General features: G+C 37.6%; 1 protein-coding gene across 1 annotated transcript in view; it reads left to right on the forward strand.

The window, feature by feature from the left end:
- Nucleotides 1-27,408, forward strand: part of COL22A1 (collagen type XXII alpha 1 chain) — a 523,255-nt gene that overhangs the window by 252,355 nt on the left and 243,492 nt on the right. The window contains exons 16-20 of the mRNA XM_027845270.1: nucleotides 18,470-18,523; nucleotides 19,505-19,549; nucleotides 22,785-22,829; nucleotides 24,383-24,412; nucleotides 25,205-25,258. Coding sequence (XP_027701071.1) covers nucleotides 18,470-18,523; nucleotides 19,505-19,549; nucleotides 22,785-22,829; nucleotides 24,383-24,412; nucleotides 25,205-25,258 — 228 coding nt within the window. The remainder of the gene's footprint in view (nucleotides 1-18,469; nucleotides 18,524-19,504; nucleotides 19,550-22,784; nucleotides 22,830-24,382; nucleotides 24,413-25,204; nucleotides 25,259-27,408) is intronic.

Genomic DNA, 27,408 nt, shown 5'->3' on the forward strand with positions numbered 1-27,408 from the left:
ATGTTAGGACTGGATGTATCCTCGAAATGTGGAATATTAATGCTGGAAAGAATCTTAACCTGGAATGTCTGAACTAGTATGTCAATGGGGACATAAACTGCTCAAACACAGAAGAATATAGCTAGAAGAGACTTTATAGATCATCCATTCCAGATCCATCATTTTGCAAACGAGGAAACTGAGGCCCAAGGAAATGAAATAACTCAGACAGTGCCATATAACTTGCTACTAGCTAAGTAATGAACATCTAATCCAGACAAACAATATTTAAGGGCTTACTATATGCCTGGCAGCTAGGTGGCTCAGTGGATAGAGTAGGGAGCCTACAATCAGGAAGATTCATCTTCCTGAGTTCAAACCTGGCCTCTGACACTGACTACCTATATGACCCTGAGCGAGTCACTTAACTGTGTTTGGCTCAGTTTCTTCATCTGTAAAATGAGCTGGAAAAGGAAATGGCAAACCACTCCAGTATCATTGCCAAGAAAACCCAAATGGAGTCACGAAGAATCAGACAGGACTGAAAAACAACTGAATAACAAAACAACAACAATGTGTCTTACATTCTGCTGAGCACTGGGGCAACTGTGAAAGGCAAAAACAGCCTCCCTGACCTCAAGGAGCTCATACTTAAATGAGGCAGACAATGTACAAATAACTGTGCATAAAGCATATATATTATACATGTATCATGTATATTTATATATTATATACATATATAAAAATGATGAACAAATTCCAATTTATGTGTCTGATATATATATGTGTGTGTATACATATATATATACACATGTATATATATAATATACAGTGTGTATATATATATACACATATATACACTTTACTTATTGTATATTTATTATAAATGGGAGGTAATTTCCAAGGAATGGCACTAGCAGTGGAAATGGGAAGGATATTACTGGGAAAAACCTTTGCTGAATGTGACATTTGAATTGAGTCTTAAAGGAAACCAGGGCAGCCAGGAGGCAGAGATTAGGAGGGTGGGTGTTCCAGGCATGGAAGTCAGCAGTGGAAAAGATACAGAGCTGGGAGATGGAATCTTAATGATAATTCCCATTTCCTTGCTTGAGTTGCTGAATCTACAGATTTGGGTATGGCTTTAGACTCGGCCATGCAGGCTCTTCTATTGCTGATCAACCTAATTTACTCGTTTTACTTGCTCCCTCCTTCAGTGTCCCTGAGCAGTTGGATAAATTAATTAACTGTATTCAGCCTCTTAATCAGTGGTGGCCCCTGCTGATAGGGAGCCACCCCAGGGGGCCGGTACAGCAGCTGCTTATGCTATATCAGGCTGCACAAGGTAATGGAGCAGAGGGCCACATTCAATTAACATTTCAAGGGAAAATAAACTTAGCACATCGTACCTATCAGCCATAGAAATTGGAATTCATTCTTTCTTCAACAGTGTATCTCCAACCTTTATTGAGTGGTATAATGAAAGAAAAAAAAAAAACACTGGACTCAAGTTTATTAGACTGTGAGCTCCTTGAGGGCAGGGGCTATTTTTATCTTTCTTTTTGCCTTATCCTAAGCCTTTAGCACAGACCTTGGTGCATAATAGGCACTTGCTATTATGTTGTTGATTCCTATCTGACTCTCTGTGACCCCATTTGGAGTTTTCTTTACAGATATTGGAGAGGTTTGCCATTTCCTTCTTGAGCTCATTTTATCAATGAGGAAACTGAAGCAAACCGGGCTATGTGACTTGTCCAGGGTCACACAGCTACTAAGTGTCTGAGGGCAGATTTGAACTCAGGTCACTTATTAAGTGCTTATTTACTTGATATTGACTTGACTAGGAATAGGGAGGGCGCCTTGGATTCTAATGTAAAGTACTTAGAGCCAGCTAAATGGAATAGTGGATTGAGCCCTAAGGCTGTAATCAGAGAAGCTAACTTCAACTACTCGTTACCTATTTGACCCTGGGCAAGTCACTTAACCTGTTGCCTCACTTTCCTCAACTGTAGTGTAGGAGATAATAATGGCACCTACATCACAGGTTTATTATAAGGATCAAATGAGATAATATTTGAAAAGCACCTAGCCCAGGGCCTGGCCCAAACTAGGTGTTACATAAATGCTTATTCCCTTCCCTTTAGAGTTCCTTTGACTAGATGAGTTCTCTGGTTCTTCATGTCTCTAATTCCTTAGAATCTCAGTATCTATGGGATCCTGATTAGTGTGCCTTGCTTCAAAACTTATGATTCTAGTTTTTATTTTTTCTGCTGATAAGCACTGTGACCTTAGACAAATCACTTGACTCTTTTGGGCTTCAGGTTTTTGTTTTGTTTTGTTTTAATATCAAATGAGTGGGTTAGAGAAAGGCGACATCAGGTAGAAGGAAAAAAAAATTAAATGAAAGAGACTTAGGAAATTAGAATTGTATTAAAAAATTTACTGTTGACTCAATGGGTAGCCTTGGACAAATCCCCCTCCTTGCCCTCTCAGCCTCAATTTCCTTCTCTGTAAAATCAGGCAGCATACTGGATGATTGGTAACATCTCTTCCAACATTGTTTCTTAGAAACCATTCTTTCAACTCTATAATTCTTTCAACTCTATAATTCTTTGGTTATAGCAATAATAATTCTTATTTCTATAGCATATCAAATTTTGATAACCATTTTCCCTATAATAATACCCTTGCGAGGTAGGTAATGTAAATATTATCCCTAATGTTAAGAGATAAAAAACTGAGTCTCTGAAAAGCTGTGACTTTCTACATGGTCACAGAGCTGGCAGACATCTATGGTGGTGTTCAAATACAGACCTCCTGATTCCAAAGTCAGCATTCTTTCCACTATACCACCCTGCCTTTTTAGCTCTTCCATCTCCTAAAAAGCCACATCCTTGTTGGCTCTGGCAAATAGGACTAGGCAAATCTACCCGACCTGCCTTCTAGGACTGATGTGAGATGAAGAGGGGACAATGGATGTAAAATATGAATTCTAGAGGGCTCAGAAGCTCCAGATACATGTTAAGTCTCTGGCCTGCCATAACTCCATGTTTCTGGTAGAATCCATCCCCTCTTCACTCTTAAACTCTAGAAAGGATTCAGATCTGCTGTTCTTCCTCTAGCTATAAATCAAATGATCCAAAGATCAATTGAGTCACAGGTAAGGACCCTCTCTAGTTTCTAGGGAAATGCTCTTAATGCATGCTTCAGATAATTTTCTTGTATCCGAGCTCCCTCTACTGGCCATGATCCACAATTCAGGGAGAATGGGCCTATAGGAGGCATTTGGACTACCAGTTCTAAGATTTCTGAAGCACGATGCTGTTTAACTTTCTGATGTCACAGTTGTAGGATTTTATTTGTCTAAATCATAGGTTTAATGGTAGAAGGGACATTAATGGTCATCTAGTTCAGCTCCTTCTTACAGGTGAGTAAACTGAGGGTCAGAATGGTTAATTGATTTGCCTGAGGACACACAGCTATGAAATGAAAGAAATGAACTCCAAATCAGGTCCTCTTGAATTCTGGCTCCAATCCCTTATTCCAGACCCTATCATTTTTGCTTGTTGAGAACACAAATTTTACTTTACAAAACCCACAACTTTACTTTATAAAACTTTACAAAACCCAAGTCCTCAACGTAGGTACTGATCTTAAGGATTAGGGACTTAGCTGCTTTGGACTCTGGCTAAAGTCATGCCAAGCAATGGAGATTGCTGGAAAGGTCATCAGATTAAGAGTCAGGAGACATTTATTTGAGCCCTACCATTGCTTTTACTACCACCAATTCACAGTTATTAACAAGTGAGCTAATAATTGTTAAGCACTAAGCACAGTGCCTTACATCTAGAAGGTACTTGTTTCCTTTCCCCTACCAGTCTGGTAGGGCTGTCTCCAGTCATCCTGATCTATATCGTTCCACTGGACTCAGGTAGCTCAGGAGGAAAGAGTGAGGCTGGTTACTTTGCACAGCCCTCCCTCACTTAAATTCAGTATACTTATAAGTCATGGCATCACCTTCACAATGTCATGGGGTCCTCTTCAAAAAATGAAGAACAAACAACAACCTGTGAGTAGTTGTAGTTGCCCCACTGAGGACACAACTGGCCATTTCCAGTTGGCAACACAGCTCCTTCCTCCTCCCTCCCTCCCTCCCTCCCTCCCTCCCTTCCTTCCTTCCTTCCTTCCTTCCTTCCTTCCTTCCTTCCTTCCTTCCTTCCTGCCTTCCTTCTTTCCTTCCCTTCCTTTCCTTTCTTCCTTCCTTCCTTCCTTCTCTCTTCTCCCTCCTCTTCTTCTGTTCTCATGGGTAATCATACCCTTACCTGCTGGTGTTCTGCCCAAAGGAATGTAAATCTTGAACCTTGCAAGATATCTAGGGGTTTATAGGCTAGATTTCTTTCTTAAGGGCCACACCTTAAACCCAAATCACTCTGGCTGTCATAGATTGGCCAATAGTAGGTCCCACTACAAGCCTCACCAGGTGATTGTTCGGGCTCTGATGGCTCAGAGTGAGTGTAAATAGCAATTGTTTCTGTTTTGGCCAGAAACCCTGAGGGTTTTCCCTTCCCAAATTGATTTTTTTTTAAAACTAGGTAAAATAGGCCATTTTTTTGCCTCATTTCTTACCTAGCCTTAATCATTGAATGGGTGTTGCCTCAGTCAAACTGAGTCCTGGGAAAGACCTTGGCTTAAAAATGCCAAGGTCTTCCTCTGTATCCAGGGCCATCTTTAGTCATCCTGATTTATATCTGGCCACTGGACCCAGATGCCTCTGGAGGAGAGAGTGAGGCTGGTGACTTTGCAAAGCCTTCCCTCACTTAAATCCAATTCACTTGCAAGTCATGGCATCACCTTCCTGATGTCATGGTCTTCTTCAAGAACAAAGGACAAACAGCAAGCGGTCTGGTACATTTGTATAGTACTTTATAATTTCCAAACTGCATTCACATGCAGAATCTCATTTTGATGCTCATGAATGAATATAGAATGTTATACCTAAAAGGGACCTTAGAGGCCATCTAGTTTATCTGTGTCATTTTAGAAATGAGGAAAGCAAGTCTTAGAGAAGCTGAATAATTTGCTAGAGGTCACAAAACTAATTAGCTGCAGAGCATGGACCAGATAACCCCAAGTCTTCTGACTGCCATCTAATGTTCTTTCCAGTACTACCATATTTTTCACATGGCCAATATGGATTTTCTCTCACTTTCATTGCTAAATGACCACTTTGCCCATGGTGAGGAGACACTCCTTACCATGGAAGAAGCTACAGAAAAATGCACTGTCTAGGTCATCTACATTGAGTATAGAGTGCCCTTTGACTCTGTGAGCCAGAACTCTTCTCAAATATGATGAATCTTATGTAAATTCAGCCACCACACTGGCCCATTTATAATGGTATTTTTGACCCTGAGAGGGATAGATTAGTTTTCAGTTTAAATTGGAGCAAGAATCCATTTTGCAAATAGCCCATCAGCTGCATATTGGTGACTTAAGGTTAAATCAATTTCTACGGGTTAAAATGCTGTCATAAGATCAAGCCTTGACAAGCAATTAGAATAGTATCTGGGTTCAGAAAACAACATGCTGTGATATCCAATTACATGTGATTCTCTGGTGCCTCCGTAACACCTCCATCACATTTCTGCCTGGAGAGCCTACCCATTTTTCTAAGCCAAGCTGATTCATTTTCCATGAATCCTTCACGATTCATTTTCTTGAAAGATTTATAGCTGGAGGAGCCTTTAGGAATCATGTAGTTGAAATTCCCCTCCTCTATTTAATAACTCAAGGAAGGGAAAAGACTTGTCCAAGGCCTCTTAGAGAACATGATACAGTGGAAGAGAATCATGAGATTTGGAGTCAGAGGAACTGATTTTTAAGTTCTGTTTCTGCTACTTAGTTGTAATGTGAAAATAGGCAACTCAGTCTCTATGCCTTAGTCACACCATATACCTTGTATTTGTACTTCATGTCTTTCCAATTTATGACTTGTTTGTACATAGCTGTTTGCATGTTGTCTTCCCAAATAGTTTTTGATCCTCTTGAGAACAGGGACTATGTTTTAACTTTTTAAAAATGTTTCTTGACTAATAGGTCTGTGGTGAAGAAAACCTAAGACTAATAGGATTGTGATGAAAAAAGATTTGTAGACGTTTAAGTATCATAGAAATGTAAGCTAATATTAAGGAATAGATCTCAGATTTGTACCCAGGTTTTCAGTCTCCAAATTCAGTGCCTTTCCTATTCTGTAATGACCCCTCTGGGGGAAGTGATATTTTTTTTCCTGTATCTGATTTCATAGTAATTTTTACTTCTCTCATGCATTGACTAGAATTTAAGTTGATATTACATTTATCGGTATGTGTGTCTTTTCTCCTTTACTAGATGGTAAACTCTTTGAGGGCACGAATGGTTTACTTTTATCATTGTATTACTCCCAGCACCTGGCATAGTGCCTTGAGTATGGCAGGAGTTAATATTTGCTGAAAATAAATACTATATCAGTCTACAAAGTGCCTACCTTTGAACAATATGCATAGTACAAGTATTCTTGTGAATTTCCATTTTGTATTGAGAAAACAAACGGTTGGAAAGTCTGGTTGACTTTCCCATAGTTATGTAGCAAGTTATTGTCATAACTGGGCTTTGAACCCTGATCTCCCTTGATTCCAACCAAACCTTGTGTTGTTTTATTTTTCTCTTTACTATATTGAAGGAATTAAAGATTCATTACCAACATGATCAACCAGAGAAGCCATAACACAGACCATGCCTGGCACATAATAGGCACTTAATAAATGTTTATTGATTGATTGATTAAGTCTGTTTAAGGGATAATAATTACTAAAATTATCACTTTATGATGTCATCTACCTTCAAACATGGCATTGGAGTTGTATGAGGTAACATCTAGGTTATATGTGATATCAGTATATGATATTGAGGCAACAGAATCTTTGTTGAACTGCATGGTTCTTAGAGAAAACAATGCCAATCATTTTTGTTTCCTAGTAGGAATAGTAAGTAATGAGCTTGGTATATGTGTTTATGTGCATGTGTCTGTGCATTTTTGTTTATTTTGTGTGTGTGTGTGTGTTTACAAAATATCAGAATTTATCCATCCAAATAAGTGTTGTTCCTTTTAAAGTAGCAACCTCTGGAGTTTACCCCTTTTTTCCTGTTAGACCAACATAGCCCAAAATACTTTTGAGGGTCCTCTTTGAGAGATGCCACCAGAGTCCATGGTGTACCTCTGATGAAAAAGTTTCCTTCCTTTGAAGTCACAAGTCAGTTGGAGCCAACTGTACTTTTGAGGCTCTTGAAACAACCTAGAGGATGATGGAGCAGAGTCTTAGAATCAGAAATGTATGAGAAATGGCCAAAGCTATCTTCAGAAATTCTCCTTATCACAAGTTCAGGCTATATTTGAATAATGATTCTTTGCCTCCAAGGGGCAGTAAAAAGGACTACCACAAGACATTAGACACCTGCCAAAGGGAGTTGTGAAGACTCAGGATGATCCCTTGTGGTCTCTTTTCCATTAGTGTTCCTGGGAGAAGAAACAGAGATATGTCCACATCAAAGAAATATTCTCCCTGGAAAACAGACAGGGCACCCTTCCCAAGTGGTGAAGTCCACTCTAGGTGGAGTCTTGGTCCAACTCTGTAAATAATTTAAATCCTCTACAGAGAGAGAGAAAAAAAAAACCAACTTGGACTCCCCAGTTAAGTATTCCAGTAAATTACAATGAGAGACTTTCCTCTACCTTCCATATACAAGCATAATGCAATCCCTTCCTGCTACCTCAGAAGTGGAGCAATGCCGCTAACTGATGACAGTTCTGTAGCTTCTCCCTCACCTCAGTGCAGAACCAGCCGTGTTTTCCATTTCACTGACTTATTGCTTTAGCCTTTGACTCTGATTCTGTCCCTGTCCTTAGATGCTGTGGTTGTCTTGCTGCCTGACTGAATCCCTGCCTTAAATAGATAAGCCCTTTGCTTCTGTCTCTTTTGGATTGTCTTGACTGTCCCGTCACCAACCTCTAGAGCCAAAATGCTTCCCCTTTTCTAAACTTCCAGCCAGTCACCTGGTTGCAGACTCACTTTTATAAGTAGCACTGTGCTCTAGTGGAGAAAGTTTTATTCTTGTCAGAAGTTAGAGGTTGGAGTGCTGGCTAATAAAATCTTTATGAACCCAGGCAAATAACTCCACTGCTCTGAAACTCTATTTCAATATCTCTTAAATGGGGATATTTAATGGGGAACTATTTAAATGGGGAACTATTTGCCTATATTCTTTTTTTAAATTTTAAACAAAATATTATTTCTTTTTTACATTTTCACATTTTAAATTTTTATATAATATATACATATGATATATATTTATATATTATATAAGCCTATGTTATTAGGAGAAAAACACTGTAAATTCCAGAATGCTATTTTTAATATTATTATTGTGCCCTAACTTACCTTGGCTAGTACTTTTTTTAAGATTCCTAGACACTCCAAAGTGTGTCAGCCTCTGGGCAGACTAGATAAAATAAGAGCTTCCTGAAAGGGAATGAATTTGGATCTGTTTGTTTAAAAAACACACTTTATATTAGAGTCATGAGGTTAGATAAACCTCTGTAGATTAAAATGTCATTCCTAATGTCTGGCTTTGACAACTAATCCCATTCATTCTTCTTTCTTTAATTCTACACAAGATCCATAGTTCCATTGGTAGGAATGTTCCTTGGATGGAAGTAAATCACAGCCCATCCACACCTCGATAGATTTTTTTATATTATTTACCATAGAAAAAAAATTGGTGGCCAGCCTATTGGTTATAAGCTTTCTTACTTTTAGCCAGGCTAGTCTTTCAGGCGACCAAAAGAAATTGGGGGCTAGGCCTGTCTTGAAATCATCCTTTTAGCTTGATAGGACCTACCAGAGCTCATACCGTATTGGCATAGCCTTTAGGAACCCACGATCACATGGTGAAGCATGGTACCCACCTCTTGACAAAGGGATGGGGGCCTCGTGATGCAGAATGAGACATGTGTTTTTGGACATGGCCACTATGTGGATTTTCTTTTTCTTTAGTTGACACAAGGATTGTGTTTTTCACTTTTCTTTAGTGGGGGGAAGAAGAGCTAGTGATGGTATTGCCAAAAAGATAAAAAAAAAAAAAGAAATGAGAATTAAGTATTTTTTTAAATGCACAGAGGAGCGTAGAAGGGAATTCAGAAGAAAACACAACCAAGCAAGACAGTTTGAAAGTTACAAGATAGATCTTGTATGTATACATATATGTGTTTGTGTTTGTATTTCATATATATATACATATATGTAATATACACGCAAGCATATATATATGTTGTTGTTCAGTCATTTTCAGTTTTGTCAGACTCTTTGTGACCCCATTTGGAGTTTTCTTGGCAGAGATACTGGAGTGGTTTGCCATTTCCTTCCCCACCTCATTTTACAGATGAGAAAATTGAGGCAAACAGGTTTAAGTGACTTGCCCAGAGTCGCAGAGCTAGTAAGTGTCTGAGGCCAGATTTGAACTCAGGACGATTGTGCTTTTATACACATACACACACACATGCACATACATGCATACATATACACACATGTATGTCATTGATTCATTTCAGAAAAAATAAATGCACATTAAAAAAAGAATTCATGGTCACTTCACACTAGGAAGTATCTGGCAAAGACCTTAAAATTTAATTTTTTGGGGGAAAAACTGTCACATATTTTGAATTCAAGCTCAATGCATTATACTGGGATACCAGTATAATGGTTGGAAGACTGCTTCATAATAATAGGACCAACCTCTGTGCATAAAGTAGTGGAAAGAACACTGGGCTTAAAATCTAATGACTTGTGTTCAAGCCCCTGGCTCTGTTCTAACTATGTGACTACTTCTGTTCTTTGCCCTCAGCTGACTTGTCTACAAAATGTCACCATTGGATAAGATGATTGCTAAGATCACTTCCATATCTAATATGTGTTCTTAAGTTCCCTAACATTCTATGGTTAATAGTATTTTACTTTACCTTTGTATATCCTGTTTTTAGTCATGTGTCTTCTCTTTGAGTGATCTAACATGCAGCATGTCCAAATTTAAACTTGCTTAATGACAAATCATAAATCACAAATCAGAAGATTCAGACCTTGAAGGGAGTTGAGAGCTCATCTACTTGAAAGCTTTTCATTTTACGAAGGAGTGAGACTGAATTTCAGAGAGACGATGTGACATAGGCATAAGGTCACACAGGTAGAAAGTTGGCATGGCTAGGATTTGAACCCTGTCTCCTGACTCCCAAAACCAGTGTTCTATCCACAACATTGTGATGTTTCTCTAACTTTATAGAAAAGGAAACAGATCTAAAGAGGTGAAAAAAATTGATTCCTATAGAAAGTGAGTGACTCAGCTAAAATTAGAACCCAGATAATCTGACACTGAGACCAAGACTCTCAACAAGCATAATCAAAATGTAAGATATTTGTACATTAGGCCTCAGTGCTCCAATGAGATATTTCACTGAACTCAATGGGTCTCAGAAGTCATAATGGGACAACGTTTAAGGGAGCGGGGAGGGGGACTTCAATCTCCCTCTTCATATCCTACATCGGCCTCCAACACGATATGGGCTAAATGCTCAAGAAACATTTATTGGCTGCCAAAAACCTCTTCTCCATCCCCAATTCTCCAATATAAACATATTTTTTTCTAGCATCTACCAAAATCAATTATTAAATGAGCATTTGTTTTTCTTTCCCCAATACGTGTTTTTATTATTTTAGTTTTTCCACATAGTAGTGTTTTATTTTTTCCAATTACATGTGAAGACAGTTTTCAACATTCACATTTATAAGATTCTGAGTTCCAAATTTTTCTCCCTCCCCTCTCCCCACTCCCCTTTCCCCAAGACAGCAAACAATCTGATATAGGTTACACATGTACAATCATATTAAACGTATTTCCACATCAGTCATGTTGCGAAAGAAGAATCAGAATAAAAGGGGAAAAAAAACACAAGAAAGAAAAATACAAAAGCAAACAAAAAAAGTGAAAATATATGCTTTGATATGCATTCAAACTTTATGGTTCTTTCTCTGGATGTGGATAGCATTTTCCTATGTGAGTCTTTTGGAATTGTCTCGGATCATTCTATTACTTAAAAGAGCTAAGTCTATCACAATTGATCATCACACAATGTTGCTGTTAGTGTGTACAATGTTCTCCTGGTTCTGCTCACTTCACCCAGCTTCAGTTCATGTAAGGCTGTCCAGGTTTTTCTGAAATATACCTGCTCATCATTTCTTATTGCACAATAGTATTCCATTACATTCATATGCCACAACTTGTTCGGCTATTCCTCAATCAATGGGTACACCTTCAATTTCCAATTCTTTGCCACCACAAAAAGAGCTGCTATAAATATTTTTGTACATGTGGGTCCTTTTCCTTTTGTTTTATGATCTTTCTGGGATACAGACCTAATAGTGGTATTGCTGGATCAAAGGGTATGCACAGTTTTATAGCTCTTTGGGCATAGCTCCAAATTGCTCTTCAGAATGCCTGAATCAGTTTGTAACTCCACCAATGGAGCATCAGTGTTCTGCTTTTGTCACATCTCCAATATTTATCATTTCCCTTTTCTGTCACATTAGACTATCTGATAGGTATGAGGTGGTACCTCAGAATTGTTTTAATTTGCATTTCTCTAATCAGAGTGACTTAGAGCATTTTTTCATATGACCATAGATAACTTTAATTTCTTCATCTGAAAACTTCCTGTTAATATTATTTGACAATTTATCAATTGGGGAATGACTTGTATTATAAATTTGATACAGTTCTCTATTTTAGAAATGAGGCCTTTATCAGAGACACTGGCTGTAAAAATAGTTTAACAGTTTTCTGCGTCCCTTCTAATCTTGGTTACATTGGCTTTATTTGTGCAAAAACTTTAATTTAATGTAATCAAAATTATCCATTTTGTATTTCATAATGTTCTCTATCTCTTGATTGATCATAAATTCTCCCCTTTTCCATAGATGTGACAGGTAAACTATTTCTTGCTCTCTTAATTTGCTTATGATATCATTCTTTATGTCTAAATTGTACTCATTTTGACTTTATCTTGGTATACAGTGTGAGATGTTGGTCTATGCCTAGTTTTTGCCATGATATTTTCTAGTTTTCCCAACAGTTTTTTGTCAAATAGTGAGTTCTTATCCCAGAAACTAGAGTCTTTGAGTTTATCAAAAAGAAGATTACTACAGTCATTTATTACTGTGTCTTGTGTACGTAACCTATTCCACTGATCTAATACTTTGTTTCTTAGCCAGTACTAAATAGTTTGATGGTTGCCACTTTATAATATAGTTTTAGGTCTGGTATGGCTAGGCCACCTTCCTTTGCATTTTTTATTAATTCCCTTGATATTCTTGACCTTTTCTTCTACCAGATGAATTTTGGTATTATTTTTTCTAGCTCTATAAAATAGTTTCTGGTAGGTTAATTGGTATGGCACTAAATAAGTAAAGTAACTTACGTAGAATTGTCATTTTTATTATATTAACTTGGCCTACCCATGAGCAACTGATGTTTTTTCTAATTATTTAGATCTAACTTTATTCATGTGAAAAAGTGTTTTGTTTTGTAATTGTGTTCATATAGTTCCTGGGTTTGTCTTGACAGGTAGACTCCCAAATGTTTTATATTGTCTACAGTTATTTTAAATGGAATTTCTCTTTCTATTTCTTGCTGCTGTTCTGTTGGTAATTTATAGAAATGATGATGATTTGGGTGGTTTATTTTATATCCTGCAACTTTGTTAAATTTATTTGTTTCAAGTGCTTTTTTAGTTGATTCTCTAGGATTCTCTAAGTACACCATCATATAATCTGCAAAGTGTGATAGCTTTGTTTCCTCATTGCTTACTCTAAATCCTTAATTTTCTTTTTCCTCCTTTATTGCTAAAGCTAATTTTTTTAGTAAAATATTAAATAATAGTGGTGATAATGGGCATCCTTGTTTCACCCCTCATATTATTGGGTAGGTTGCCAGCTTATCCCTAATATATCTAATGCTTGCTGATGATTTTAGATATCATTTGAAGGAAAACTCCATTTTTTCTATGCTTTCTAGTGTTTTTTAATAGAAATGGGTGCTGTATTTTATCAAAAGCTTTTTCTGCATCTATTGAGGTAATCATATGATTTCTGTTAGCTTTGTTATTAATGTGGTCAATTATGCTGATACTTTTCCTAATGTTGAACCATTCCTGCATTCCTGGCATAAATCCCACCTGGTCATAGCGAATTTTCCTGGTAATAAATTGCTGCAATCTCTTTGCTAATATCTTATTTAAAATTTTTGTTATCAATATTCATTAGGGAAATCAGTCTATAATTTTCTTTCTCTGTTTTGGCTCTTCCAGTTTTAGGTATTAGCACCATATTTGTGTCAAAAAAAAAAAGAATTTGGTAGGACTCCAGCTATTTTTCCAAATAGTTTATGTAATATTGAAATTAATTGTTCTTTAAATGTTTGGTAGAATTCATTTGTAAATCCATCTGGAAGTGGAGATTTGTTCTTAGGGATTTCCTTGATGACTTGTTCAATTTCTTTTTTCTAAAACAGGGTTATTTAAGTATTTTATATCCACTTCTCTTTATCAGGGCAATTTCTATTTTTGTAAATATTCATCCATTTCACTTACATTATTAGATTTATTGGTGTACAGTTATTTAGTATGCAATTATTACTTTAATTTCCTCATCATTGGTGGTGAATTCACCCTTTTCATTTTTTGATATGGGTAATTTGGTTTTCTTCTTTTTTTTTCTAAATCAAATTAACCAAAGTTTATCTGTTTTATTTTTTTTTCATAAAACCAGTTCTTAGTTTTATTTATTAGTAGAATAGTTTTCTTACTTTCAATTTTATTAATTTCTGCTTTGATTTTCAGAATTTTTAATTTAGCATTTAATTGGAGATTTTAAATTTGTCCTTTTTCTAGCTTTTTTTTAGTTGCATGCCCAATTCATTGATCTGTTCCTTCTCTATTTTATTCATGTAAGCATTTAGAGATACAAAAGTTTCCCCTAAGTACTGCTGCATCCCATAAGTTTTGGTATGTTGTCTCTTTATTGTCATTCTCTTTAATGAAATTATTGATTATTTCTATGATTTGTTGTTTGACCCACTCATTCTTTAGTATTAGGTTATTTAGTTTCTAAATAATTTTTAGTCTATCTTTCCATGGCCCTTTATTACATGTAATTTTTATTGCATCATGATCTGAAAAGGAGGCATTTAATATTTCTGCCTTTCTGCATTTGATTGTGAGGATTTTATGCCCTAATACATGGTCAGTTTTTGCATAGGTGCCATGTACCACTGAGAAAAAGGGTATATTCCTTTCTATCCCCATTCAGTTTTCTCTAGAGGTCTGTCATATCTAACTTTTCTAAGATTCTATTCACCTCCTTACTTTCTTGTTTATTTTGTGGTTAGATTTATCCAGTTCTGAGAGGGGGAGGTTGAGGTCACCCAGTAGTATAATTTCTTAGTCTATTTCTTCCTATAACTCACTTCTCCTCTAAAAATTTGGATGCTGTATCACTTGGTGCATTTATGTTTAGTATTGATATGACTTCATTGTTTATGGTACCTTTTAGCAAGATGTAATTTCCTTCCTTATCTCTTTTAATTAGATCTATTTTTGCTTTTGCTTTGTCTGAGATCATGATTTCTACCTCACTTTTTTTTTTACTTCAGCTGAAGCATAATTTATTCTGCTTCCAGCCTTTTACCTTTACGCTGTGTGTTTCTCTCTGCCTCAAATGTGTTTCTTATAAACAACATATCGTAGAATTCTGGTTTTTAATCCACTTTGCCATCTACTTCTGTTTTATGGGAGAGTTCATCCCATTCACATTCACAGTTATGATTACTAGCTGTGTTTTTCCCTCCATCCTCTTTTCCCCTCTGTTTATACTTTACTCTGTCTTTTCATCCTATCTTTCCTTACCAGTTTTTTTTTTGCATCTAACCACTGCCTCCCTCAATCTGCCCTCTCTTCTATCAGCCCCCCCTTCCTTTTCTTTCCCTTTTCCCCACCTACTTCCCTATAGGGTAAGATAAATTTCTATACCCTACTGAGTATGTATGTATTCCCTCTTTGAGCCAGATCTAGTGAGAGTAAGGTTCAAATGATGCTCACCCCCTCCCTTCTTTCCCTTTACTGTAATAAATCTTTTGTACCTCTTCATTTGATGTCATTTGCCCTGTTCTGCCCCACTTTCTTCTTCTCCCACTTAATTTTTTCACCTCTTAATCTTTTTATATCATCACATCAAAGTCAACCCATATCCTCTGCGTATATATACTCCTTCTAACTACACTAATAGAGATACAGTTCTCAAGAGTTACAAGTGTCATCTTCCCATATAGAGTTGTAAACAATTTAACCTTATTCAATACCATGTTTCTTTGTTCTTTCCTGTTTACCTTTTTATGTTTCTCAACAAATTTTCTGTTCAGCTCTGTTCTTTTCATCAGAAAAATTTGAAAATCCCCTACTTCATTGAATATCCATCTTTTCCCCTGAAAGATTATGCTCAATTTTGCTGGGTAGGTGATTCTTGATTATAATCCAAGCTCCTTTGCCTTTTGGAATATCATATTCCAAGTCCTCCAGTCCTTTAATGTAGGAGCTTCTAAGTCCTGTGTGACCCTGACTATGGATTCTTGATATTTGAATTGTTTCTTTCTGGCTGCTTGTAGTATTTTCTCTTTAAACTGATAGTTCTGGAATTTGGCTACAATATTCCTTGGAATTTCATTTTGGTATATCTTTCAGAAGATGATTAGTGGATTCTTTCAATGACTATTTTACCCTCTGCTTCTAGGATATCAAGGTAGTTTTCCTTGATAATTTCTTGAAAGATGCTGTTCTGGCTCTTTTTTTATCATGGCTTTCAGGTAATCCAATAATTCTTAAATTGTCTTTCCTAGGTCTATTTTCCAGGTCAGTTGCTCTTTCAATGAGGTATTTTACATTTTCTTCTATTTTTTCGTTCTTTTTTATTTTGCCTGACTGATTCTTGATGTCTCATAGGATCAATTCTAATGTTTAAGGAATTATTTTCTTCAGTTAGCTTTTGTACCTCCTTTTCCATTTGGCCAATTCTACTTTTTAAGGAGTTGTTTTCTTTATTGGATTTTTTTCCCCTCATTTGGCCAATTCTATTTTTTTAAGAAATTGTTTTCTACATTCAATTTTTGTCCTTCCTTTTCCAAGCTATTGATTCTCTCTTACATACTTCTCATTTCTTTTCTCAATGTTTCTTCTACCTCTCTTATTTGATTTTTAAAATCCTTCTTGAGCTCTTCCAAAATGGCTTTTTGGGCTTGAGACCAATTTATATGCCCCTTTGAGTTTTCATGTGTAGGTATGTTGACATTATTGTCCTTTTATGAGTATGTTTTGATTCTCTCTATGGCTATAGTAGCTTTCCATGGTCAGAGGTTTTTTCTGTTTTGTTTTGGGGTTTTTTTTGCTCATTTTTAGCCTTTTTTGGCTTTCAAGCTCTGCTCCTGGGGCACAAGGGGCATTGTCCCAAGCTTCTTGTGCTGGGGGCCTGGTCACTGACTTTCTAGACCAGGGCCTCAGGTGCTGGCAGCTTGCCCTTTGTTCTGAGTTGCCCTGGCCTAGTCATACCTATTGTGCCCTTGGTTCTAGGGCTGGCAGTTTGCCTTTTGCACTGGGGCTGGAGGCCTCACATCTGGCCTTCTGAGCCAGGACCAAGAGTCCTCATTTGCTGATCTGTTCTGTGGCTAAGAGTCTTCTTCTGGCTTGCCTGGACACATTCTGCACTCGGCTGCACTTCCCTTTTACCCAAGTGAGACAGACCTCTCTTGAAGTTATCTTGAGCTGGAAAAAATGTTTTGTGCTGTGTTTTTGTAGGTTCTGTCACTTCAGAATCCATTTAGAGGCTTAATTTAATGTTTCTGAGGGATACTGGGGAGACCTCAGGCAACTTCCTGGCTTTTCTCCACAATCTTGGCTCCACCTGTAAATGAGCATTTATTAAACAACACTATGTGCTGGGCCCTGGAGGTACAAAGACAAAAATGAACTTATTTTTCCCCTCAAGGAACTTACATTCTTTCAGAGGAGATAACATATAAATATGAGTATGTATGAAATACAAAAAGTATATTTGAGTATATGAATATATGCAAGGTAATTTTTGGAGAGGAGACACTAGCAGGTAGGAGAATCAGAAAGAGTCTCATGATTTATGAGCTGAGCTTTGAATAAAATGATCAGTTATAGAAAGCAAAGGTGGGGACAGAATGCATTCTAGGTATGGAGGACGGACAACCCATGGAAAGGTGCAGAGTCAGGAGATAGAACATTGTGAGCAAAATCAAGAAGGACAGTTTGTCAGGAGCAAAGAATGCATGAAGGGGATTAGTGTATAATAAACTTTGAAAGGTAGATTGGAGCTATTTTTTGAAAGACTTTAAATGCCTAACAAAAGAGTTTGCATTTGATCCTAGAATTAATAGGGAGTCATTGGTTCTTCCCTTACTTTTGATAGATGGACATTTTCTTTTGTGAGGTAATGATAATATCTGAAAGCCCTGACTATAGAAAGCCACAGGAACTACATTGGGAGTAAAAAGGAATGTGAAGGTGGGTTTGGGAAAGGATAAGCCAGGTCTCAGGTCATTCTCCTCACACAGCATATCAAGGCTAAGTCCTGATGCTCTTTAGATTGGAATGGTGCAGTTTTTTCAGGAAGTTATATCAATTTATTATTACTATATTGAGGGAATTTGGGGATCAGAGTCACCTCATCTGTATCTAGGCAATTACATCCTATATAAGCTCATTTGATCATCTTTCTACTAGTAATGTCTAGTAAAATCATTTATAAGTGAAAACCTCTGCTCAGGTTCACTAATGGGGTGGCTTCACTTAAGCTAATAAAACTTGTAGGAACTTGAAAACTTCCAAGGTCAGGCAAAGAAAAGGATATCTGCAACCTCACCCCTACCCCCCATCAAACCTTTTATAGTCAGTAGTGGAGATATAGAAGAGGCTAAGAACCAGGCTGCAGGTTAATGAACCTTTGAGATAAAGCAATTCCTAAAGACAGTTTCCTAAGATATAGAGTGCCAAGTGAGATAGCCCCCACATTGGGTCTTCTTAAAATACTGAAGAAAGAGTAACATGCCTTTTTTTTTTTTTTGAAATGACATTGTAATAGACTAGAGTGACTCCTAGACGATGAAGTTGTTCAGGGCAGAGGCCATATGTTATCTAAATTTTTTGTCTCCTCCAGCACCTGGGACAGCGCTGTGGACATAGTGCTTAAGAGATGTTCATTATATTGATTTGAAATCATATGGTTACTGAATTATGTCCTTTGTTACAACATTGTCAGTTGTGTGTCTTTTGTTTTGTCAGGGAGAGCGAGGCTTAGACGGATCCCCTGGAAAGCCTGGAGAAGAAGGAAAGCAGGTACATAACCTTTCAACTAAATTTCCCACTTCCAAAGATGGCTGAATGTTGGGGGAGGGGAAGGAGAGGCTGGTATCTGGTAAGAGAAACTGTAGGAACAGGGAAAACATCATGACCTTTTCTCTAAGCTGAAGGTGCCTTTTGTGTCTACAAATGGCAGCAACCCTGTTTGGTGCATAGTACAAGTATCCCACTTAACTTTTTTGGACCCTTTTCTTTACTTGTATGGGTCTGCTGTCCCTTTTCCAGGTGTTAGATCTCTGAATTCTTCCACCCTTTCACTTTAAGATTCGTCTGAAGTAAAGTTGGAAAATAAGTAAACCTAAGAGTTTTATAAAGGGCATTAAAACTTCAGGTAGTGGTTAAGTTTGATGAACTATATAGTTCCTTCCAATTTTGCATCCTTAAGACAAAAGAGAACACAGTGGTATTCATTCCAAAGGGAGCTTAAGTGATACTCACATAATATTTTAGATATATCCACCTATTCTGCCTATACATAGTGTCATACCTGGTACATATCTATCAATACTGATATTTATAATCACTTTTTCAACCATTCTATCCAAATGTCATGATCTCAAGTTTGTCTGTGTGTCCTGGGAGAGGGATAAATAAGAAGAAAAATATCAACTTAGATTGAAAATCTTAAAAATCAAAGTTGAGATTAGACGATAGATATTCTCATAGTGATCACTGGACAGCCTTATAGATATACAGATGTACCACATTGGCCAGAAACTTTATTGTCTCTGTACAAAGGGCAGTATAACCTCTGACTGATGCCAGCAATCCTCCCAACTCTGCATGTCATACTGGGTTATTTCTGTCCTTTGCAGTCAGATCACAAATTCACTCTGCTATTGGAGCCATTTGGCTTCATGCAATGGCTGCTGGTCATTAGGTCTGAAGTCCCTTCATGCAACAATAAAATTACTTCTTCATCTTCCCCATGATAGTTAAATGCTCTCCTTCCTACAGGGCAGTCCTGGCACTCCAGGTGTGGCTGGTCTCCAAGGAGAAAAGGTGAGTAGAGCCAACTCATGGAAACTTTTTTTTTGTGAAACTGGTATAATTAATTATTTATATTAAATTTAAAAATACATCAAACCCTGAAATAGAAATATAGCAGAAATATAATCCCATTTTACAGATGAGGAAGACCTTGGAGAAGACACATAACATTGCCAGAATTATTCAACCAGTAAATTTAAAAACTGGAACCCAAACCTAAGTCTGCTGACTCTTAGCCCAGCGTTCTTCCTGCCACATGATGCTGACTCATAGACATTTGACTAGACATATTCTTTTAAAAAACATGGGGCTTTGAAAAATCAAACCCCCTGGGTTTGGGTATACTTTTTAAACCTGGAAAAAAGAATACAGCTACGTTAAAAGCAGTGAGACCAATTTCAATTCAATAGCATTCATAGGATTAAGAGTGAAAAGATGCTTTAGAGACCATCTAGTCTGGGGAAATTGGGGTCCAGGAAGCTAAATGACTCACCTGCGATCACATGAGCAGGAAAGGCTGAGCAGAGGATTGAACCCATACCCTCTGACTCCAAACAAATTGCTCATTCTACTGTACCACATGTTTATTATTAAATGCCTACTATTTACAAGGAACTGAGAAAAAAATCTTTATCCCACATTTCTATTGTAGAACAGTGATTATAGTGGGATCTTCTTATTACAACTCTGTGAAGAAGGAAATAAAAATGCCATTCTTAAAACTGAGTTCACATAAAAGTCAATGTCAGACCATGTAGTCCTTAGTATGCATTGTTCCTTCTCAGATCTGTGGTTTTATCAGGTATTGGTATACTTTCTACTAATGGAAATCTCAAAAATGTGAAGCTCTTCACAAATTTTAAAAGACTATATAAATGTTATTGTTGTTATTACTATTGTCATTATTTGGACAAGCTAGGTGGTACAGTGGATAGAGTACCCCCAGAGCACTGGGGTCATGAAGAGTTGGACATGACTGAAATGGCTCAACAACAATAATAATTATTATTAACCCATTAGATTGTAAGCTCTCTGAAGGCAAGGGCTGGTTTTTTTCCTTTTTTTTAATCTTCAGTGCTTAACACAGTGCCTGGCACATAGTAGGCACATAATAAATGTTTATTGATTAATTATTATTATCCATTCTTCTCCCCATACTCCTCCAGGCAGCCACTGTGAGTTGCTTTGGCTGAAAAAGCACGACAAAACCAAAAGCACACAACGTGGTAGTCAAACTTCCTGGGACACTTTCTGTTCAGGTAGACTGGTCTCCGGACAACAGCACCATAGGTCATTGGAGTCCTGTACTTGAGTCCTGCCAGTCCAACAACATAGTCTTTCCAAAGCCAGGGTCACTTCCATGCCACAAGTTGGCATATGAGGACTTTAGTAGAGGTGCTATCAGCACACACTTAAAAAAGCCCCATTGATGTAAGTATAGGATCTGGAAATGTTTCCATTCCCTTCAACCTCCCCCTGTCTCCCTCTACCTCTGTTTAATTATCTGCTGCTTTTACAAGGTATTTTTAGGGATGTGTCTTACATTGTTATTTTTAAAATAGCTATTAAAACTAGAGACTCATGATACCTCTCCAGGCTGATGTCAGCTTTTTAATACACTCTAAGCAGTTACTTGACAGGGAATGCAAAACCCTAAAAGAAGCTATTTCACTTCGAGTCACTAAGTAGAGAGGGAATGATACTTGAAGGTTGAGACCCAAAGAGGCAATTACCCTGGTTCCTGTTATACTCTACATTACTGTTGTTTTACAAATTGACTTCCAAGCGCTCTGCCATTTTGAACATTTCAGTTCTTCTCCCTTGGGGAAACAGATGAGGCATTATTGCTTATCATAAAACAGGTGCTGAAAAAATGCCTTCTAATGTCATTCTGGAAATTTTGGTGGGGAAATAAACATACTAGAACCTTTCAGGTATTAAGGTTCATTGTCATTAACTCTTTGAGAGAAGATCATGGAATCAAAAATTATGAGTTTGGGAAGAGACTTTATCCTATCTAATGCAACCTACAATCTTTGGTAAATCACAGAATTTCAGAGTCAGAAGACATAAGAAAAGTAAGCTGAGGTTCAAAAAAGGAAAATGACTTAATAAAGATCACAGTTAGTGGCAGAGTGGAGCCCAGAATTCAGGTCATTTACCAGCCCACATGATGAATAACACTAAGATACCCAATATCATGAAAGGCAGCGTGGTGCAATAGAAAGATGCTAAATTTAGAATCGGGAAACCTGAAATCAGAGCCTTGTTCTGCCACATAGCTTATCTTGGCTGACCTTTGCTGATTAATCAACAAACATTTATTAAATATTTATTAGGTGCCAGGTGCTAGGATAATCAATGGAGTGACAAAGAAAAAGCAAAAATTATCGGTGCTCCCAAAGAGCTTATATTCTAATGACATGTCACTTAACCTCTCAAGGGCTCAATTTCCCCATCTGTAAAATGAGTGACTTAGACTAAATGACCACCAGAGTTCCTTCCAGCCTTAAATACAAAGTCTTAATTTTGACATTTACAACCTCCATGACCTTGGACAAATGCTTTAACCTTCCTTGGAATAGGTCCCTGAGGTCCCTCCTGTCTCTCAATCTATGATTGACCCATAGTTTTAGATTAGTTAATTAAATTTGATTGACTGCATATCCTAAGAAATTAGTTTTGAATAAGTGAGTCATTAAGTTGACCTGCTTGCTATAAGGTACTCTGTGCTTTGAGTTCTTTTTGACTGACCAGGACAGATTGGTCTACACTTTACAATGTTTGAAAGGCCTGGCATGCCCAAAGAGTCCTAGTGAGAGCTGAAAAATTTGATCTACCCTCCTCTGGATAAGCATAGAATTGGGGAAATCTTAGAATCATCAGCTCTTCACATTGGAAGGAGACATTAGGGATCTATTCCAAAACCTGTCCCCCTGTAGTAATCCCCTCTATAATATCACTAACAGGTAGAATAGATTTATAGTCAGTAGACTTGGCTTGATTCCTAGTTTGCCTTTTAACTAGTTCGTGAGCTCGAACAAAGAGTATATGTGGCACAGTGGCAAGCATTTGTAATCAGTGCTCAAGGGTTTTGAAAGATAGAAAAAGAGAGCTATGTTCTGGGCTGTCAGGTATAAAGTTTTGTTGAAGAGGCAAAGCATGCACATACAGTTCAGCAAAAAAGAGGATACAATTTAACAGAGACATCAAAAATTATTCTCAACTGACTTATTCCATTACACAGGGTGAAGTTGGACCACCTGGGCCACCTGGTACACCAGGCTCTGTGGTAGGTATTTTCATCTTTGGGGTGGGTGGCAAGGTGGAGGGACAACCTAGATAGGGGATTTCATCAACGTAAGAACTGCTTGAAGAAGAACTTCTACCAGAGATCAGCAACTTGTCTGTAGTTTCTATTCTCAATAGATTGCTGGGGTGGTTAAGTCACTTATCCAAGGTCACGTAGCCAGTTGGCATCAGAGTTAGGATTTGAACCCAGTTATTTCTGACTCCAGGGCCAATCTTCTGACAACTGCACCTACTGCTTCTTGGGATAAGCCATAGACCCACAGAATTTTAGACTCATAGAGTCTTAAAAAGGCCTTTGGGTTTATCTAGATCAAAAACAACCCATCCAGGAATTCCTGATAGGTTGGTCATCCAACCTTGGCTTGAATATTTCCAGTGATGAGAGGCTTAATTGGTATGGCAGAGGCTGCCCATTATATTGCTTAACAGATTTGTTAGATAGTTCTTCCTTGTACTGAGCCCCAATCTGCTTCCTTTTTACTACCACCCATTTGTTTCGCTCCATTTCTACACGTCTAGGAGGGGAAGGAAAGAGGAGAAGAGAGAAGAAGGAAAAAAAAGAATAGAAGAATCAATATCAGAATCAATATCAATCAGTCAATAAATATTTATTAAATGCCTGCTATGTGCCAGGCACTGTCTATCAATAAAGGACTGTCCTGGAAGAAGTGAAAAGAAAGTCATCAAGAACAAAGGCACAATGGGTTAACTTTAACCAGGAGGAAGGCAGAGAGAATGAGGAAGTAATGCAAAAGATTTAGGGGCATTTTGAAGCATGTAGTGGAACTGAAGAAACTCAAGGCAAGACTTAGTAAAATAGGAAGGAATATCATTTGCTAATAAAGTTAAGAAAGGTGGATGGAGTTAGGAACTAAACATTTAAATAGATGATATGGAAAATGTGATAATCAATAAAATATGACCCAAAGGTTTACCTTGTAATAGTAAAGGTCTGCTTGAGGTCAGATAAGATGGAGTTGGAGTAGACCCAATCAACGTGATTTCTGAACTCTTTTCAACAGTTCTTGGCAACTTTGGGGGTGGGGATGGTAGACAATGGTGGATAACATCTAGTTAGGTACTTAGGGAGCAAGAACATTAGAAGGTTAAGGAGCCATAGATTCAGGGTTAAGGAGAGGTATCTATCATTGAAGTGATTGTGTACCGAAGGAAGATTGTCTAAGTTAGGAAGGGAAACCAGAACGGGGATGAGAAATCATGAGAGCACTAAAGGGACTGAGGCAGTTGTTCATTTTGATTTGAGCACCTTTTGGCCTGGAATATGTATGGTCATAAAAATAAGCCACAGGAGCGTGAAAAAAATTCAGGGAAACCTCATTAATTCAGGTTACAATAAGAGCAAAGAGTAAGTATTAGGAGAGGGAGAATGTGGAGAAGCAGAGGAATGATTGTGTGGACTTAACAAAGAAAAACCAAGTAGACTTTGATCCTGGTGGATCCTGGGCATGTTTAACATTCCCAATAGAATAGTAAGCCCTTTTGCCTCAGTTGATTCCTGGTTTTATCTTTCAGGTGCAGAAAGAGGGCCTGAAAGGAGCACAAGTAAGGGAAATTGTTATCTCCCCCTTGTACATTATTTCCGAAAATGGAAAGGACCTGACAGTGTGGTTGACTCAACACCCTGAACGGAGATATTGGTTTGCGAAGATATGCAGACTCAGGATTAAACTGGAAATGGTTTAAAGTGCCCTTAGGGGAAATGGGTTGTTTTCATAATGGTGGAAAGTCTAGCCACAGAAAATAGTATCAGTAAAGAAAACTGACAGTGTGCTAAGTGACCTTGACCTTGTCATTGGTTGAAAGGCATATTTGCTGACAGGGGCCTGGTATGGACAAGTGTCTTCAAAAAATAGATTTGAGGAAACAGATCTTGCCTGGATGCTATAAGCTCTGTTGGGCCCTATTGAGTTTCTTCCTAGCTTCCTTTCAATACTGACCTTGCCCCTTTGGGAGACTTAAATCTTGAAAGCTCTTTTCCTGTCCCTATATTGTTAACCCTGATTGTTTATAATGCAGTGCACTAAATATTTATTAAGGCCCTTAGTTGTTCAGAGCACAGTGATTGGTGCTAGAGGAGATACAGAGTTTAGATTTGACTCTTGGTTTCAGGGAGCCAGCAACCAGGTTGGCAGATAGGATAGCCACACCTATTTGTAATCCCACCTCTTTCTTATTCAAACCTCTGTACCAATGACCTTTTCTGTTTATGGGACCTAACATCTCTGGATTATGAACTAAGATGGGGTTGGTAATTGGGGAATGCCAGAATCTACTTTTTGTTTTTATTTAATTTAATTATTTGTATTTCATTTATTTTCTTATTGTTTTTAACAGGGGGCTCCAGGACCACGTGGTCATCAGGGCTTACCTGGTCCTCCAGGAGCTCCAGTAAGTGATTCAATTTCCTCTCATCCTGATCCAAACAAATTTTAGCTTGTATATGTAAATTATTTTATTTTTAACCAATTTATATTCAAAGAATGAGTGAGTTCAATACAAATCATCAATAAACACATTTTAAGAAGACATTTATTAAGCTCTTACCATGTGCCAGCTATTGTGCTAAACACCTGGGATGTGAACACAATGGTACAGCATTCTCTGCCCTCAGGGAGTGTATTTTCTGATCTATCATGCCCTTCCATTTATTAAAGACAGTGTTTTGTAGAAGAAAGAACACTGGACTTAAAATTAGAAGATTTGGGATTGAATCCCTTCATCTCTCCTTACTAGTTATATGATCTTATATAAGTCACTTGTTTTTTATCTGTAAGTCCCTTGGTCTCTGTCTGGAATATATTGGTCCCCAGGAATGTCAAGAAGCTCTTTATCTACTTGCCTTTATAGAATCTCTTTATAGAATTAGAGGACATCAGAGTTGGAAAGGGTCTTAGAGGTCATTCTTGTTCATCTGAATATCATTTCACTACTTCCTCTGTGGCTTTGATCCTTATGAAAAGCATTTGAGGTAGCCAATGAGGTATTTTTCCCATTTTATAGATGAAGATGCTGAAAGCAGAGGGGATAAGAGAATTGTCCAGGGTCCCTACCTAGTCATGGCCAGACCCAGGCCCAGAATGAGCCAACATCTTGACTTCTTCAGGGTTCTTTTCTTCACATCAAGATTGCTATAGGAAGAGAGACAGAGAAAAATGAAGGCAGAGTTCTCCCCAATAGTCACTTAATAGTGAAATAGGAATTTAGGTAAATATTTTTGATTCGGCTATCTTCTTATTATTCTAACCCAGGATTAGTGTGATAGCGTTGGTAAAATACCTCCCAGGCATTCGAATCATTCAAGGACAAAATCATTTCCTCACTTGTCCACAGACACCTTGTGAAGCACTTTGGGGTTGCCTTTATCTTACTGAGTGATCAGATGACTCTACAGACATATTTTTAGACTTTTTCTTGAGAGAGGCTAAGTGCAGGTCAGTAAATCACTTCAGAGTTGCAGAGCCTGGGATAAGAAATGGTGAAAGAATTAAATTGCTAACCAGTGTCCTGGGTACTTTTGATCTAATTAGGCCTCTGGTTGACCTTCTTTCCCTTGTTCTCAGGTAATTTTATAAGAAAAAAGGAATCCCCAGTAAAGACCAACTGGCTAAGGTCCTAAGCAAGGAGATAAAAAGAACAAACTAGTGATTTCTGGTCACAGTTTTTAAAAGGGTTAACGACCATTCATCTAAGGAAGTCTCTACGTATGCGATGAGTAAAAGTGTCAATGTATGACTCAGAGAATCAATGACTTTAATAATAGCTAATAGTAATAACCACCATTTATGTAGTACTTTAAAGCTTATAAAGAGCTTTAAAAATATTATGTCATTTTATCCTCACAACAATCCTGTGAGGTAGATGCTATTATTATCCCAATTTTACAGATGAGGAAACTGAGGCAAATGGAGGTTAAATGACTTGCCAAGGGTTATTCAGCTATTAAAAGTATGTGACCATATTTGAAATCAGGTATTCCTGACTCCAGGTCCAATGGTCTATCTACTGCATCACTTTGCTGACCTTAAAAAAAATAGTATGATCCAACCCCCTCATTTGTTTTTGATTATGAGGAAACTGAGGTCCTGAGAGAAGTAGCAGAGACAGCACTATATTTTAAATCAGAAAATCCACTTCTGCTCCTAACTACTTGTTTGACCTTAGGCAATTTCTTCATGTGTCATAGTATCTGTAATCTAGAGGTGGAAGGAACTTTAGAGACCAGCTTGCCCAGTCTGCTCATTTGACAGATGAGGAAACTGAAGCCTAGGGATATAGAGTTGTACAGGGTTATACACATAGTAGGTGGCCGAGGCAAGACTTGAACTCAGGTTCTCTGACTTCTTTCCACTATACTACATTGCCTTCCAGGTCCTTTTCTGAATCTGTTTCTGAATCTATTTATAAGGTGTAGTCTGGGCAAAGAGGGAAGGGCAGGCAGAGTTGCTGACCTTTTGTTCCCTAAATATATCCTTTGCATTTGCACTTCTTTGCCCATACTGGTCTATCTACCTAGAATATTCCCCCACCTCAACTTGCTC

This window comes from Vombatus ursinus, unplaced genomic scaffold, assembly GCF_900497805.2.
Source record: "Vombatus ursinus unplaced genomic scaffold, bare-nosed wombat genome assembly UNPS02005236.1, whole genome shotgun sequence".
Classification (NCBI taxonomy): Eukaryota; Metazoa; Chordata; class Mammalia; order Diprotodontia; family Vombatidae; genus Vombatus; species Vombatus ursinus.